The sequence below is a fragment of the Acanthisitta chloris genome, unplaced genomic scaffold, assembly GCF_000695815.1.
Source record: "Acanthisitta chloris isolate BGI_N310 unplaced genomic scaffold, ASM69581v1 scaffold29560, whole genome shotgun sequence".
Classification (NCBI taxonomy): Eukaryota; Metazoa; Chordata; class Aves; order Passeriformes; family Acanthisittidae; genus Acanthisitta; species Acanthisitta chloris.
Window position 1 is genome coordinate 13,508 of NW_008650445.1, and position 15,068 is coordinate 28,575.

A 15,068-nucleotide genomic window follows, 5' to 3' on the forward strand; every position below is an offset into this window, starting at 1 on the left:
ATCACCTCCCTCGACCTGCTGGCCACACTGCTTTTGATGCAGCACAGGATACAATTGGCTTTCTGAGCTGAACATGCACATTGACAGCTCATGTCCAACAGATCATCCGCTAGTATCCCCAGGTTCTCCTCTGAGCTGCTCTCAATCTGTTCATCCCTGACTGTACTGCAGACTGTCCTGGGTCCTGGGTGCAGGACCTTGCGTTTGGCTTTGTTGAACTTTACATGGGCCTCCAACCTGTCCAGTTCCCTCTGGACAACATCTCTTCCCTCAAGTGAATCACCTGCACCACTCAGCTTGGTGTCATCTGCAAACTCACAGAGGGTGCACTGTAGCAGTGTTTATCTGAGCCCTTCCCTTCCCACAGATGGACGCACAAGCTCAGCATCCTGCCATGGCCTTCGTGACAGTTTCTGCACCTGCCTGTAATTGTGTTGCCCTTCCTCACTAAGTGATCATGCTTGTAGGGGCCTGCTAGGTTTTTCGGCATAATTCATTGCTGAAAATGTAAACCAGTTGTTTTCCATCAAAACTGAAATTTCTTTCACTAATGTTCAAGTCTAGATGTCATCTGAACCAGCACAAGCTGTTTCCCTGCTCCAGCTGAAATTTTCTTAACTCACAGTGGTTGTTGTGGTTTACCCCCAGCCAGCAGCCAAGAACCCCAGCCAGCAGCCAAGAACCCCAGCCACGCAGCCACTCCCTCACTCCCCCACCCATGGGATGGGGGAGCGAGTCAGAAGCGTAAAAGCTACAAAAACTCATGGGTTGAGATAAAGACAGTTTAATAGAGAAAGCAAAAGCTGCACACACAAGCATAGCAAAACAAAGAATTAATTCACTGCTTCCCACAGACAGGAGGTGTTCAGCCATCTCCAGGAGAGCAGGGCACATCACACGTAACAGTTGCTTGGGAAGACAAACACCATCACTCCAGATGTCCCCCCTTCCTCCTTCTTCCTCCCTCCTTATATACTGAGCATGATGTCATATGGTATGGAATATCCCTTTGGTCAGTTTGGGTCACCTGTCCCAGTTGTGTCTCCTCCCAATCTCCCATGCACCCCCAACTTCCTTGCCAGTGTGGCAGTACAGAAACCAGAAAAGGCCTTGGCTCTGTGTGAGCTCTGCTCAGCAATAACAAAAACATCTCTGCATTATCAACTCTATGTTCTGCACAAAACCCAAACATAGCCTCATACTAGCCTCTGTGAAGAAAGTTAACTCTATTTCAGCTCAAACCAGCACAGTGGTTCTTCTGGATTGTTAGCTTGTCCCTTAGCTACTTTTCATTAGCTATGTTCTCAAAACTTCTGTAGGCAAACTGTCTTGCCCCACAGAGACAAGAAGAGCTCCATCATGGATTTCATGGGGCATGGTCCGAGGAAATGAAGGTTTCAGAGGTAGTGGTCTACATACAAACCTCCCCCAACACCCCCTCTGTACCACCTCCAGCTGGGTCAGAACAGGATCAATGAACGGAAACAAATTTAGAAGAAAAATCTTCATTAGGCTGGTGGGGCACTGATGTTTAATTCTGTGCCTGTTGATTTCAGAAGAAACAAAATGTGTTTCCTCTTCACTCAGGCACTGACTGTATGGGACTCATTCAGCTTTTGAAAGAGAAGACAATGAGGTGCACAAGTCAAGAGAATATGAAGAAACAAAATGATTCTCAAAGGGATTTTAATGAAAGTCTTCTCATTTATTTGAACGGTTGCTATATTCAGATAATTAGGCAGAATTGTCATAGGAATGAAAATCAACTTTCCCTTCTTCCCAAGGAATCCAAAAAATATTGCTATGTACAGAATTTACAATTATATGCAATAATTTATTGTTATTCTGGACTCCAAAATTTGATATAATTGGTTAAAACACCCACACTGAAGCTAGAGCAGGATGTGTCCATCCTGTACCTTTCACAATGTTCTTTGAACTTTATCAATATAGTTCCAAAATGATTGCTCTTCCAAGGATGAGAAGCTTTCCTCACCTGAGATCTTGCTGTTGCATACAATTTTCACCATCCACAGCCTACATGATTAAATTGTATTCCTTTTTGAGCAGGTGAGGTTAGGGAGAACAGTCCAGATGTGCAAGTGTGTTTAGGTTTCTGCTTTCTGTTGGAATCAGATGAAAGATGATACAAAGCAGGTGTGAGAAAAATAATCTACTGATAAATCAACAGATGTTAGGCTTCTTGGTAGCTTTGGGATTTGAATGGAAATCCTTCGTTTCATGAATTTTCTTACTTTCACTTACAGAAACTTGCTTTTCTTTTGTGGATTATTTGGCAGAAAATTTTTCTGTAACTCTTTGTAACTGTAGTCCATGGGCACTACAGACCCCCAGTTTCTCTTTAAAAATTAGAAGCCTTGAAGAACTCAGAAATAAAGCATCATTAGCTCTAACTTCATGTTCAATCCAAGGACCATGGAAAGGATTTATGAGATTAAATGAATGTGCTATTAAATGAATTGGAATTGAGTCCTGAGGTGTTACTAGGAGGGCTTTTGCTTCTTTAACAGCTTCATTTTCCAGGCAGAATCCACAGCTGCTCCACAATAAGGAAAGTTGCTCTGAGCAACCTCAGGATTGTAACCAAGTGTGCTGGAAAGCACCTGTGTTGCTAATGAGTGGAATTGAGCATATGGTGGCTGAAAGTTGTCTTCTGTAACCCAAACTGTCAGTCTAGGGCAGCAGGCTCCCTCCTGGAAACCTTGTGAACAGACATCCTCACTGTGCAGCTCAACCAAAGAGTTCTGAGGCTGGGCAGTGGCAGGAACTGTGCTTCCCCACCAGTCCAAAGGGAGTCCTCCTCAATCAAGATTAAGGTGGAATGACAGCACAAAGGTAGCCTGGTGCTGCCAGCATTGCTTCCTTTTGGCACAGCAGTAACAGCCTTCAGCTTCCTTATGGAAGTGCGTAAAATGCATAGCAATAAACTGTGCCTTACCTCCTTTCAGTTGCCTGGATGTATGAAAAACAGTTACCCACCTAAATCTGCTGCTACACAAACCTGCCACCATGGGCAGGTGATAGGCAGCAGCAATTATTTAGATGTGCTCTTCCTGGAATCATGATGCTCCTGAGGTTCACATGTTAGCAGGCTTGGCTTTTTAATTAGGGAACCGAAGCATCCATAAGCAGCAAAACAAAAGAAGAGGCTTGAAATCATCCTCATTTTGTATTATAGAGAATTTCTATATTCATCAGTACACCAGTGATTGCTAAACAGGTCCTCACTACATTTACCTGCATTTCCAAACAAGGTGGTTATTATGCAAATAGGTTCGCTTTGTGGAGGCATCTCCAGGGTGAGTTTAACCCTGTCCTGTTCTGTTCCTCTTGCCTAAGTCTTATGGGTCTGTAAATGTTCATGTTATACGGAACTGTGGCATTTTCGGCCACGTACTGCGGCTGATAGTAGTTAGCCTGGATGGCCTTCTGTGGAGGGGGAGGTGTGAATGAGCCATAGCCGTGGAAGGAATTCACTCGATGGAGAGGTGACTGGGGGCTGAAGTTGCTGTTAAATATGAGAGTTCTTGGGGTTTGCTTGGTCTGGTGTGTGCTGCCAGTCGAGAGGCTGCTGAAGGGATCAGACAGAGTGTTCGCACTGCCCTCGTCGCTGCAGGGGAGGCTGCGCTGGGGGACCCAACTCTTGCTGTACAGGAAGGGCAGAGTGCGCGGTGGAGACTTGGGGCCCCTCACTGGCTTGGACAGCGCGTAAAGATGTCGGAACTCCTCATCAAACAGCTCCACAACTTGACCCGTGAACTTGGAGAGGAGGTTGCGGTGGACTTGGCCACATAACCATGTGAAGCTGGAAGAAGAGACAAGGGAAGGGTTAGTGTTAACACTGGCCATTAGGAACTGGAGATCCCCTGCAGGGGTGATGTGAAAGGCAAATGTGTTTTACTGCTGAAGCTTCTTGTCTAAACACAGGAAGAAGATGGTGTCGCAGTTGAATTTCAGGTCAGTTCACATCACTGCTCTTTGACTTGGATCAATCTTTGTTATTGCAGCTGCCTCTAAAACCTTCAAGAAACCTTGTAAAGTTACGCAACCTCCTAAAGGGAGTGGTGATCCAGATCCACTGCAGGACTAAATGTTCAGATACAATACCCACGATTTGGATGTCTGTTCCACGGAAAGGAGTTTAGGTCCCTCTTTTGGGTACCTCTCTTCCCAGCACAATGCTTAAATTCAAGTCTTACCATGCCTTACCTGCACACATGTAAGTTATACCCTGTACCCTGCAGAATGCTGTGCCACGTGGTAACTCTCACCCACACAAAACTGACACTAGAAAGACTAGCAAAAAATAACCATCCATTGTCTTAATTTTGCCATAATCTTTCTGCATTGGTCAAGAGCAACACATAAAACCACAACCTCTCTGTCACGTCCCACACCCATAAACCAAAACACACCACCTGACAAATGTTGGTTTTCTTCACTACAGAGAAAATGAAATTATAAACATTTCCTACAGCTTTTCCAAGGGAGAAACACCACAATAGTCTTCATTCTGGTAGTCCAGAGACGCACCTTAGGATAACCCACAGCTTTTAAATTATTTTTCTTTTATTTGCTTCCCTAAACCACTCAGCAAACATAAATTTGTGCTTTTACAAAACCACAAGCCAGCTTGATTGGGCTGTGCAGGCTGCCGTGTCTGAGCAGCTGCAGCACCAATAAAATGAGCATAGTTGAGAGAATGAAATGTAATTACTCCTTGAGCTGACCAGGGCTTGAGCTGTGCAGCAGAGGATACAGAGCAGTGTTGAATTTGAACTTGAGGTTATTCTGTGTTGGCAAAACTCTGCCATGGTTATTCCTGCGTGACTTTATTAGCTAGATTTGCACAAGGATTGCTGAGAGCCAGATTTGGCTGTAGGTGTGTGCACTTTAAATCTTGTTCTTGTCGTGTTTTGACAAAACTCCTGTGAAACTCAGTGGGACTGACAGCCTGAGCTGATGCTAAGGGAGTAGGACAGACGATTTACATCTGCCTGTCCAGAGCATTCCTCCAGAGGGTTGGGCTTGGGGCATACAGTGGTTTTATATTGTTGCTTTAGGAGCAATGGGAGGAGTGAAGAAAGCACTAACTCAATGCCACCAGGCAACCCTACAATATACTGTATGCTTCATGACTGGATGTGAAAATACACAGTAAGTTGCTAGAAAACAGGTGCTTCTCATCCACTTGTTCAAATCATTCCAAATATGGACAAAACCTTGGGAGCCAAGGTAAAAAGCAGAGCAAGCTATGTGTGTAACCTCTGCTGTGACAGCTCAACATTGCCTTTATCCACTAAGGAGCACATTCTAAACCTTTTCATGTCCTTCATCTAACTGTTAAGGAGATAATAAGTCAGGAACAAATATAAAACCACACACAATTAGTCTAGGATATCTACACTGAAGGCTACAAACTCACGAAAGGGCTGAGGTGTAGAGTTTTATACTTCATGTGCTAGAGATACATCTCGTCTATAAAAGAAAATTTAGACAGAAATAAAAATCAATTACACCTGTAAATGGCTTTTTAGAAACCCAACAAAATTAGAAAAAATACTGTTCTGCCCAATTTAGATAATTTACTCCTACAGGTTACTTTCTGGAGTACTTGACAGACAGAGAGCAGTTTTGTGGGTCATCAAACTTATCTGTAACCCTTCTAAGCAGAGAAAGTTGGATCTAAAGATTCTCCAAGAACTGACGGTAAATGGGTCATCTATAAAGTTACAAGGTGAGACCTACGTGATTTTAGACAAGTGTTTGTGGACTTCTGTTGTGTAGTGAGTCACAGCAATTCACATTCTGTGCGCTTTACTGAAGAACAAAGCAGAACTTGACATAAAGACTTAACAGCTTTTCATTGGCTTAATTAAAGAAGAAATTAATTGTTTAGGTTTTAGGCCCTGGTTTGCTCCTTGGTTTAAAATTCCAAGTGCTCTTTTGGGAAAGGCTTGGCGAAGTCTGTTATTGTCACTATCTGCCCAGAAGAATAATTTTTCTTTCAGGCCTCTTTGAGTAAAGGCTATTGAAAGAACAGAAAGCACAAAGAAGTAATGCCTAGTTTGGGAACAACACTGTGTCATAAGTTCAGCCATTAACAGCCATCTTTCCAGGACTTTGTTCCAAAACCTGTGTCCTATTCTGGATCCTCTCATTAATGAGTATCTGAATCAAACCCACCTCTCCTGTTCTGTATTGGACCTGCTTTGTAATGAGTGTCCTCTCTGCATTGCTGCAGCAGCAGTTCATTAGGGATACCCTTCATCCTTGAGTTTACAGCACTGCAGCAACATGTGGCATTACACACATGGGATCTGAAGGGGAGGAGGGAAGGAGGGAGGGAAGGAGGGAAGGAAGGAAGGAAGGAAGGAAGGAAGGAAGGAAGGAAGGAAGGAAGGAAGGAAGGAAGGAAGGGCTGGGGGTTTTCAGCTGAGCGCAGGTTAGAATTAACCTACACATTAGTGTTGCCTGCTGGTGGGATAACCTGTGTGTGAGAAACCTGCCCCACCTGGACCGATGCTCTTGGCAAAGCAAAAAAGCAAATCAGTGTTAGGTACTGGCTCTGAAGAGGCCAGTGGATTTCAGAGTGGCAGATGGGGAAGAACTCAGCTGCTCCTGGGGATCAAGCACAAGATCCCTGTGCTTTCTGCTGTTCTCATTTTGCCTTCTTTAGAAGCACTGAGTTCATGCACTGTCTAATTTCAAGTTAATTTAAAAAACGGAATAACAGTCATCATAGGATGAGGTAGAGTAACACAGAGACAGCACAAAGAAATGTTGAATCCTAACCCCACACCATAGACACTGGCAAGAAAAACAGAGAGTAAAACTGTAACTTAAAACACTTACTCATGGCTGCACTTGTGCTGATAGATGTGTGTGGAACAGCCTTCAGAAGCCTCTCAGCTCTGGTCTTCTCTGTGCAGCAGGACCACACTTACCCACACTGGCCCAAGCAATGCCTTTTTAGTGTGGTTTTAAAAACCATTACAGAGCAGGAGATGACACAGGCTTGGTGGTGGTTCCTTTGCCTCTAACTAGTTGCCTGCTTCAGTCCTCTTAGTTGTCCATTGGGCAAATGTATTTTGTCCCACACACTTTGGGAAACAGTGAGTCAGGGTCCCTCTTAAAGCAGTACAATCTGGAAAGATGTATTATTTCCTCAGCCTGTTCTTCCCACCACATTACAATGTCATGCCAAGCACAGCACTTAGGCAAAATTTAGTGTTGTATTTTAAGATATTTAGTATTAGTTTTAAGATCTCTTCCAATCTGATTTCCAACAAATGCACTGCAGAAATGTTGGAGTCTGTTCTACTCAACATAATTGTTGTTTATACCTGAAGAGGTTGGTGGATAAGATTTAAGCATAACAGAAATCTCTCAGATTAATAAAGTGACAGCAAGAAATGCCACATACAGATAGCCAGCTATAACCCATGTGAATCTGCAAACTGGTGCTGAGCATGTTGAAGTTAAATAGTGTATAGATTAGTTCCTCACCACCCTCTCTACTTGCTTGCTGGATAGGGGATTAGGTACTTTGATAAGGTGCTTGAGGTTAGAAGATACTGCAACAGCAGTAGAGAAAGATGGAAGTGACTCTGCACAGGACTTTGAAGAGTTTTTCATTTTTTTAGGATTGAAAGATAAATCATAAGGAAACTTCTACACATCTTTGGTGAGGAATTAAAAATCACCTGAAGGAACCAGAAAACCAAAGAGCAATCAATAAAAAAACCCGAGTGTCCACTGTTTTTTGTCTGATGATTCAGATGGAAACTGTATGAAAAGTGAATGATTTGTCTCTGTGGACACCTGAGCTTCTGCAGCCCATACTGACTCTGCATCTTCATCTTTACCTCTGTTACTATAGTTATATAATCTTCCTGGTGGCAGTTTTATCAGACCAGAGGCATTTAAGCTTCTGAATCATAAACTGGGATTAAGAAACACAATCGCATCATTTTAATTAAATAATCACCTCTCGTATTTTTTATTTAGATTTCTAGGATACACTTGGCCATCTGAGACGCTTGTCTATGTAGTCATGGTGCTTAGGAACTTCATTTATTTGATGTGAGCTCAGAGCCTCCTTAAATTCCCTGACTGGAGGCTCTTGGATCTTAATTAAAAACCCAGTTGTTGAGATCTACATCCTCTACCTGAAATAATTATAGCAGGAAAAAAACCCCCAAAAACAAAGAGAAAGGGGAAAAAAAAAAGAGGTGGGGGCAATGAAGGTAAAACAGTCACATAGACACACACTGCCTACCTATTAATGAACAACAAGGAAAAACAGTAAGTCTCTGAAGTATTTCTGTTTTGCCTTTAATCACTAAACTTGTCATATGGAGAACAAATCCTCAGATAAGCTGAGTGACATATGTTACATTAAGGGATCCCTAGGGAGATGGAAATGTACCATGTCTCATCACAGCACCTGAGAACCCAAACAATGAGGATGAGGAAAGCATAATATTAAGCTGTACACATTTCTAGTTCTGCTCCAGGGCTGCATGGCAAAGTTGTTTATGTTAGTTTCTGAACACTTAATTTAAAACCCATGCTCCATAAAGACTTAATACCAACTTTAAAGCAAGTTAAAGGGATTTTTGGAAAATGGCACATATTTGAAAACATGAGTGGTTTTTTTGTTAAACAAAAACTTCTTACCTGTACAGGAATTTCCATGGCACTTTTTTTGGTGAAATAATATTAAAACATCATAAAAGGGTACCTAGACATGAACTGCAACAGCTTATCTCACCTGTAAGATCCAGAGAGCACATATCTCCAGTCAGAGATAAGGAATTTTTCTTGTATTTGTCCTGAAAATTTCCTGCCCGATTTGGCACAATAAACCTCTCCAGTAACACTGCGGACTGAAATATTCTGTAAATAAAAATAAATTGGCATGAATTGCATTTTTCAAAAATTAAAAATCCAAAGGGAAGGCCCCTTTTCCCCCACTGCATTTGGCTCTTCACTTCCCCAGAGTCAGATTTCTTCATGGACTTCTCCAATGTTATATTTGAAAGTCTGCGTCTAGAGCAAACCTAGCCAAGGTCTCTCACTTGCCACAGGGTTGCTTGTTTCACTGGGGATATAAACCTGCAAGGAAATTCATACAGATGGAGCTGTGCAGTGTACAAAAACTGCTACTGCCCCAACCAAAATAGGTATGGGAGATGTCCACAGCTGACAGCAGCCTGTTGCCTCCTCTGACACCCCAACCACAATGTGCTGTGAGCTCTCCTGTTTTACACTAGCTATGGCTCAATACAGCACAGCAAAACCTTTGTGCCTACATTTCATCTGAGCCTGCAAGGACATACATGCTGCTCTCCTGGAGTTGCCCAGACAAATATTATCCTTCAGGATCAGGTGCAAGTACAGGTGTGAGTGGAGCAGCAGGTTAGTTTGGCCCAGGTGGTGCTCTGTATTGTCCTTGTCCCTGAGCAAGTGCATTTAAGGCCCACCAGGCACCTGGGCCTGCACACACTTTGCAGAACCAGGGCCTTAGTAAATGAGTGGCACCAAGGTCTGACTCGCACCTTGTGGGAGTCTGTGTACTGCAGCTGCATACTTACAGTATTTACAGTAAATAGCACAGGGCTGTTCTTCCTTGGGAATGGGGGTTTACAGACACACAAACACTGTTATCAACATGCTTTACTAATTTCAGTTTCCTTATATATTTGGGGTGGAATTCAGCTGTTGAAAAACAGGTGTCTGGTGCATGTAAGATGCCCTCAGATCTCCTGTGTGCCCCACAACAGGAGTCTGTTGCCTCTGCAGTATCAGCCACCCCCATGGAGGTGCCACAGGTGCCCTACAGCATCTCGAGCAACAACTGAAACGATCCCTAGGAGGTGTTTTTTTTAAAGTCAGTTCCCTCTGGCAGAGATGAAGACAGACTAAGCTAACAGCCAGCTAAATCTGAGGCACTACCTTTAAAAGAGAGCTTTAGCACATTTTCTCAGACACTACCCAGTGCAACCAATGTATTGCCCTGCAAGAGTTTTGTGCACATAGCTGCCAGACCACAGCTGCTGTAGAGCTATTAAACAGAAGCAGTTGTTATGCTTACGTTAGACAAGTCTACTAGGAGACTTAAGCTCTGTTTTAAAATTCAGGACCCAGATTATTTTAATCTGGGGACCTAATGGAAATGCCTTACCTTCCTATAATATCCATGGGAAAATGTAGGCGTCTTCGGAGAGGAATTAGGTGTGCTAATTCTACCTCAGGAAATCTCTTGCTCCCTTTTAATTAGAAGGTGGATTGGCCCTAGCATAACCATGCTTCCAGCTCAGAGTGCCTGAAGTTAGGCAGACGATTCTAAGAGCTTCACAGAGCCACAGTACCTTGAAGAGATCCTCAGCAATTTGCAACTTGTCGCACATCTCCGAGAAGAGATGTACACTGCCATGATCGAGCAGCAGGTAGACAAACACCATGCGCTTGTTTGCTGCCTCCAGGAGGTCACAAAGAATCTCAGTGTCTGTGAACACATCCATCACAATAGCTAACACCTAGGGAAAAAATGCAGAGGCATTACTAGAGTCAGTTTACATAACTTAAGGCTGCCTGTGAGGCCATTGAGATGTAGTCTATTTGTTTTAAAAAATTTTTCCAACAAACACAAATCTTCAGACATATATGTGGGTATTTGTTCTGGTTTTCTCCTAAGTGCCTGAATCAGTAAATCGATGTGACACCTTGTTTCATTGTTTTATTGCTCACATAAAGCCAATAAAACACACAACCCAAGATGACCCATGAATTTGTAGGTGGGATTTCAGAACTAGGAAATACATTGAAATGTTAATCGGAGAATAATTAGGACATAGTTAAAATAAGAGATCACAGCCCTTGCCCATGTCCTAAGTCACATGTACTCAGCAAGAATCACTGGACAATGCTTTCTCTGTTATGATTTACACCTGGAATGGTCCTGGCTTTAAATCCCCACTCTCGGTGGTGGTGTGGGTGGTGGTGAGGTGATAGACTCCAACAGCTCCACCTGTCGCTCTTTAAAAATATTGATTTATAAACTAACTGTTTCAATTGAAGCATCCATCCACGCTTCCCAATTCACTGCTAGCGGAACAGTGCGTAAAACTCTCAGGACTGGGCATAAAAGCCCTGACAGCTATTTAAATGCACAGCCTGCAGCCAGTGTGGGTCGAGGGAACTGTAAATGTGATATAAAACCAGTTCCAAAATTTAGCCCCTATACTCAGCACTGGGCATGGCCTCATGAAGGTGGTCTTGTCTGACATCTGCTATTGCCCATGGTCAGGGTCACTCCCCAAGGCAATTCAGCCCTGACTTGTCTTCAGGAGTTGCCTATTTCTCCACTGATCAGAGAGGGAACCTTTGATAACTGCGCTCACAGGATGTCATCCTCAATCAATACAAACTGTACAGTATCTCTGTAGATCTGTCTTACTAACTGCTTCCAACTTGCACTAAATCTTACTCCAGTGCCCATGCTCACACATAACAGCAAGCTTACTCCCTTTGCCACCATGGGAAGTCCTACAAGACCAAGCACATCCTGTGCAGCCAGTATCCTCTTCAGGCAAGCCAAACTATTTGTGGAGCAGTGAGGATCCCACACCTTCCTCCTGCTGCCAAAGCATGGTGCTCCAGAAAGGGCCTGGCCACTGCTAGGTAAGGGGGAAAGGTGCAGATGATGTGAAAATCATGTCCAGTGTCTCACATCCACACTTACTGTGTTAATGCACCTTGTCCTTTTAAATGGCTGTATCCAGCCTCACTGTAGCTCCAGGCCACTCTCTCTAGTGCTGCCTTTTCACCAGCTGTTCCCAATTTATATTCCTGCACCTGACTCCCCTCTCTTGCAGTACTTCTTTTGCCAAAATTTCATTTTACAGTTTGCACCAATTCCACAAATGTGTTAAGATCATAGTATCACTTGCCGATCCTTTGCACTTTGGTATAATCCACAAACACTGTCTTTGTTAAGTTGTTAATGTATATATCAAGTACTAGGCTATCCTGGATGGACCCTTACCAGGTACTAATTAATAAATGCTGCCACTGGAAAACTGTACTCAAAAAGCTGCTGACAAATTTGTACCATGAGTAAGTATTCTTCAGCACCCTCTTGTAATGTAAATGAGATGATTAAGAAGATCACGTGAACCATATTAAAATTCCCACTTTTTTCCCTGCAAGTTTTCTGCTCTTGGGACAGAAAATCAGTCTGGGTTGATATTTTACCTAATGCTTATTTCATTATTCCAGAGGCATTTCTCCTGCATCTGTATCTTTCTGATGCCACCAGCTTAAAATGACTGATCTATAATTCCCCAGATGTGCTCAGCACTTGTAGGCTTTGACAGAGCAGTTACCAACAGGGATCCTTCTCCCCTGCCATTACACTCTGTGTTATCAGGCCCATCACTTGCCCTTGCAGCAGAATAACAAAGTGGATGAAGTCTGTGGCTCCAGCAGGATCTGCAGCCTGTGCTGGGCAGCAGCACTGCAGCCTGGTTTGGTCCCTGTCCGTTCCCCTGTGAACCTGTTGGTGCTGTCTCAAGTTTATACACGAGGAAAACTTCCTGGATGATAATAAACACAGCCCTGAAATATCAGTTTATATTTTTTCCCAGGAAAACAAGACAGCTGCCAGAACATATCCGGCAGAGGTTTCCCAGAGCATGGACATCCAGCCTTGTGGCTGGCACCTCTCTGTGGCCCCTGTCACCTGTGTGTTGTCAGGGGCATCATCTGCACCTTTCCCACGTGCCAAACGATGCTGCAGTCTCTGTATGGAGTCCACATGGCATTTTTCGTGATACTGGCAACGTATCAGGGATGGAAGGTCTTTTTCCTGAATAATTTCCTTCCTCTGGGGATGACTGCTGGCATGCCAGACACACATGCCTTTCTCTGGCCTCTCCTTCACCCACATCTCCCACAGATGCCCTCAAACAATTCCTAATGTCTGAGAGCTCACTCAAGCTTAATTCTCATTACTGGTGCAGTGGTCTGAACAGAGCAAACCATCCTGCTGGGAATGCTCGAGAAGGGACTGAGCCCAGCTGCCCTTCCTACAGCATATTTGCTCTGCTGGGTTAATGGGAGGTTAGAAGAAGAGGGAAAGCTTTTTTTTCTAAAGTCACCAACATAAGAAGTTAGTGGTGTGAGTACAAAATAAAAGCACTGCCTGTGTTCAACAACAGGGTCTTTACAGCCACTCTCTAGAGCAAAGCTACACTGCAATGCACAAGGCTTGGATCAAGCAGCACATTCACCTCATCTTTTTAAGAGCAGGAAGACAGCCGAGTGCAGAGGGAACTACAATTCTCTCTCCATACCTGAGTGGTCTTGTTGATGTACCGGCGTATGATGTCTCTAATGTTGCTGTTCTTCTCTGTTTGGAAATACACAGTGGCAGTGGATTTTTCCTTTAAATAGGGTTTCTCCGCTGTAATCCATGTGTGCAGCAGAGCTGGCTCACTGCTGTCAGAAATGGTGGGGAAGTAGGTCCCTGAAGGGAGTGACCTGGCATCGTTCTGTTTTGGCGCAGCCGCTCCGTCTGTGGCTGGGGACTCCTCTGCATAATAAGACTCCCTGGCGTTATCCTTGATGTACTGAGTTTCCACAGAGGAGAGGAAATCCACCTCGTCCTCTTTCCTTAAAGTTTCGAGGTAAGAGTGTGTCCCACCATCCAGGAAGGCATCCGTGGCCAACCTTATGCTTTCGTTGTGGCTGAAATCCACTTTTGTCAACTTTGGGGACTGGTTCTTGATGTCCTCCAGCCTTTTCTTTATCTTGCCCATGTGTCTGGAGTGGTTCATGGTTCTTTGTCGCAGCAGTTGATCTGCTGAGCAGGCACCATGCATATGTGTGGCACAGGCAGAGCAATCGTCCTTCTTGTTTGGGAACTGCATTCTGGCATGAAATCGCCTTGGCTGAACGCACTAACTACGAATAAAAAGAAAGAGATCTTATTACCTCAGGCAGATTTACACTCCCTGAATTCGTCTGTACAATTATCTTCAAAACAAACCTGAAGTTTGCTTCTCAGGTGGTGCTGTGCTCCGGCAACGACGTTTCCAGATGGGACAGGAGTGCAAAGCAGATTAGATTGCTTATCTGAGAGGCACCCACCTCAGCCCCAGGGTGCACAGAGGAGAAGGATCCGACCGATTTACCACGGCCGTCCGATTCGATTGTATTTCCCTTCCTGTCGCATCCTGTGAAATGTGAGTGAGGAAAGCACTCAAGCAAGAGCAGGTAGGCTCCCAAGCATCGTTGCACAATCTTCAAAACAGCTTGAGGCTTCTCTGTCTTCGCATAGCATTCAGTAGGGAGAAAAAACAACTCTGATGTTGAGCTGGAACAGAGGCAGCAGCCACGTCCATGGCGTCAGAAGAGCAGAAAGGGCCATGGGCTCTGCTCCGCACCTACATGCTGCCAGGCAGGCTTAAAAACAGACGTCAACTTTGTCACTCTGCCCCATCCGTAGTATGTTGCTATTACCATAGACGATTCACTCACTTATTTCTTTAAAGCTTTGTGACTACGCCACCCTATTAAAAGAAAAATACCCCTTCCCGAACATCCTGAATATTATGTGGAAGCAGGGCTGTGAGCTGGCCTCAAAGCATCAGAAATACAAACACTCATCACTTGATTGTGCACATTTAGGGCTGTTTGGTTGGTTTCCTTTTTTTTTTTTTTCCAGGCCGTGGCTGCCGGAGTCACGTTGTGCCCGTGGCAGCTCAGCTGCTGTGTCATTAGCAGGTTTGCAGCGGGGCGAGAGGCGCGGGCCGGGGAGCAGGCGCTGGTATGAGCGCGGGGGCGAGCGGGGCAGGGCGGCTCTGCCCCAGGTGTGCCATGCATACCTGTGTGCGCGCTGCAGCGCACAGGCACGTGTGACACAGTTTTCTCACGCGCGCTGGGTTTGCCCTCGCGCTGAGTAGCTCTGTGTCCCTGCACCGATGTGACACAGCTCCGGGGGTCGCGCAGCACCGAGGGGATGTGCGCTCTGAGCTCCT

The 15,068-nt window shown here is 44.5% G+C and overlaps 1 protein-coding gene across 1 annotated transcript; it reads right to left on the reverse strand.

Moving 5' to 3' along the window:
• Positions 1-3,282: 3,282 nt before the first annotated feature.
• On the reverse strand, positions 3,283-13,958 carry FAM83A (family with sequence similarity 83, member A). Its single transcript, XM_009085159.1, has 4 exons — positions 13,383-13,958; positions 10,398-10,565; positions 8,798-8,922; positions 3,283-3,826 (listed from the first exon to the last, which is right to left on the reverse strand). The coding sequence occupies exons 1-4, from the start codon at positions 13,956-13,958 to the stop codon at positions 3,283-3,285; spliced, it is 1,413 nt and encodes a 470-aa protein (XP_009083407.1).
• Between the last annotated feature and the right edge of the window lie 1,110 nt (positions 13,959-15,068).

Coding starts and splice junctions, on each gene's coding strand:
- FAM83A (XM_009085159.1), bottom strand. CDS start 13,958: ATGCAGTTCCCAAACAAGAAGGACGATTGCTCTGCCTGTGCCACACAT. Junction 10,566..13,382: donor ACATCAACAAGACCACTCAG/GTATGGAGAGAG, acceptor TTTTTTCCCTAG/GTGTTAGCTATTGTGATGGA. Junction 8,923..10,397: donor TTGCTGAGGATCTCTTCAAG/GTACTGTGGCTC, acceptor TTTTATTTACAG/AATATTTCAGTCCGCAGTGT.